The sequence below is a fragment of the Sinocyclocheilus anshuiensis genome, unplaced genomic scaffold (genome assembly GCF_001515605.1).
Source record: "Sinocyclocheilus anshuiensis isolate Anshui unplaced genomic scaffold, SAMN03320099.WGS_v1.1 scaffold1341, whole genome shotgun sequence".
Classification (NCBI taxonomy): Eukaryota; Metazoa; Chordata; class Actinopteri; order Cypriniformes; family Cyprinidae; genus Sinocyclocheilus; species Sinocyclocheilus anshuiensis.
In genome coordinates this window covers 1,417,274-1,419,768 of record NW_015553274.1, presented here as the reverse complement: position 1 = coordinate 1,419,768, position 2,495 = coordinate 1,417,274, and the positions used below count along the sequence as shown (strand labels likewise).

Here is a 2,495-nt window from a genome sequence, read left to right as displayed (position 1 = left end):
CTGCGCAGAGGCTGCTGGAGGGTGTGAACTATATGGCTCAGTCTGTTTCAGAGCTAAGTGTCAAGCCTGCCAAAGCCGTCACTGCCTGGTTAACAGACCAGATTGCCCCTGTTTACTGGAAGCCCAATTCTCTATATAGTGAGAGAGAGAGACATTGCCCTAAAGGGTTCTGAGATGTCCCTGAGCAACATTTAAGCATGTAAAATTATTTTTATATTTTAACACCCAAAGAAAGTTCTTTTTTTTTTTTTACAATTGAGTAATTTGCATACACTTTGAGAACTGGTTTGTGTGAATCATTTAAAAGAACTGGTTCAATGGAGTTATTTGTATGGCTCCACACAGGTGGCTAAACTAGTGATTAGATGTTTGATTATACTAGTTTTGACTGTTCTGAATGACATATTTAAACAAATGTGAATTTTTTTTTTAGCTCTGGCTGTAAAAACAGCATGAATCACCTACGAGAAGGTGTGGCACATGAGGCTAAACACCGCTGCCGCTATTCAGCGCACTATGATAATCGCATCTATACCTGCAAGGTAGGTCGTAAACAATGCAGCACGTGACCTGACCCTAAAGGCTACACGAGCTTTGTGTACTGCCCAGGTCTGACATTATGTGTGTTAACCTGCTATTCCAGGTTTGTTATGTAGTGTCACATGACACTAAAGACTGCTCAAAAGCATTATTATTCACGTTAAAAACAGTTTGATAAAATCTTGGATGAATAGAAAGTTCAAAAGAATGTTTATTTAAAATCTTTTGAAACATTATCAATGTCGTATCAACAACGTTTGAGTGAAAGAAGGGCATATGGCATTAGAACACCACCAGGGTCAGTAAATCATGACAATGTAAATTTTTGGCTGAACTATCCTTTAAATGCATCCTTGCTTAATAAAATTATCTTAAATCTTACTGGTACCAAACTTTTGCATAGTAGTGTTATACAGTACTGTAGGGCTGTCTGCCACTAACGACTATTTTTATTTAGATTAATGTCATGCTGCGCAGAGGCTGCTGGATGGTGTGAACTATATGGCTCAGTCTGTTTCAGAGCTAAGTGTCAAGCCTGCCAAAGCCATCACTGCCTGGTTAACAGACCAGATTGCCCCCGTTTACTGGAAGCCCAATTCTCTCATCATTGTGAGTTTTAATGCTAGGTAATTTTAATGTGCCTTTTGAATGAAGAGAAGTCTTCACTAAAACACTAAAACTTTTTCCAGAGATGTAAAAACTGTGGAGAGGAATTCCAAGATAATGATACAAAGCCCCACTGTCGGGCCTGTGGAGAAGGTTTCTGTGATGGTTGCTCCTCTAAGACACGGCCAGTCCCTGAGAGAGGTTGGGGCCTGGCACCTGTGCGAGTCTGTGATGCCTGCTTTCAAAACAGAGGAATCCCAGAAGGTATCGCCGAAGAATTTAAGATTTTAAGTAACATTTTATTTTAATATATTAAAATTACTCATGTGATGGCAAAACTGAATTTTCAGCAGCCATTACGGTCTTTAGTGTCACATGACACTAAAGACTGCTCAAAAGCATTATTATTCATGTTAAAAACAGTTTGATCAAATCTTGGATGAATAGAAAGTTCAAAAGAATGTTTATTTAAAATCTTTTGAAACATTATCAATGTCTTTACTGTCACGTTTGAGTGAAAGAAGGGCATATGGCATTAGAACACCACCAGGGTCAGTAAATCATGACAATTTAAATTTTTGGCTGAACTATCCTTTTAATGCATCCTTGCTTAATAAAATTATCTTAAATTTTACTGGTACCAAACTTTTGCATAGTAGTGTTATACAGTACTGTAGGGCTGTCTGCCACTAATGACTATTTTTATTTAGATTAATCTGTCGACTAATTTATCGATGAATCGATTAATCTAAACAATTAATTTCCCACCAAAAAAATCAACAATTTTACTTAAGAATATTTTATTCAACTATATTTCATTAAACCAAATGAAATCCAAAAGTAAAAAAGTAAAGTGCAACAAAGTGCAAGAAGCAAGTGTCCATCTCATAGTCCAAATCACTGAAATCAAAGTTCAGTATTATAGTGTAAGAATGACAACATATCCACATGTTCTAGTCTACTAATAATAAAATTATAATCAAAAAACACTTTTTAAAGGAGTATTTACCAGAAATATTATTTACCAGAATTTATTTAGGAGAAAAATTTAAATGTGCAGTATTCCTGAAAAAAAAAATTTTTTTTTTAAATAAAATAAATTAATTGGAGATGCTTTTGATTATTAAAATTTAATGGAACCATTAAAATGGAATCCAAAAAATAATGGAAAACAGAATTTGGTAAAGATAAAACTGTAAAACTCAATTAATTAGACAGGCTTTTGATTAATAAAATGTTATTTAACCATTAAAAGAGAGTATAGAAAAATTAAAATGGAAAAAAATGAATTTGGAAATAAAACGGATTTCATAGTGCCCTATAATTATAATAAATTTTTTTGTGGTATT

At 34.2% G+C, this 2,495-nt stretch overlaps 1 protein-coding gene across 1 annotated transcript in view; it reads left to right on the top strand.

The window, feature by feature from the left end:
- The window catches only part of LOC107668199 (zinc finger FYVE domain-containing protein 1-like), an 11,734-nt gene that overhangs the window by 6,734 nt on the left and 2,505 nt on the right, over nt 1-2,495 (top strand). The window contains exons 5-7 of the mRNA XM_016459992.1: nt 434-565; nt 1,014-1,149; nt 1,230-1,410. Coding sequence (XP_016315478.1) covers nt 434-565; nt 1,014-1,149; nt 1,230-1,410 — 449 coding nt within the window. The remainder of the gene's footprint in view (nt 1-433; nt 566-1,013; nt 1,150-1,229; nt 1,411-2,495) is intronic.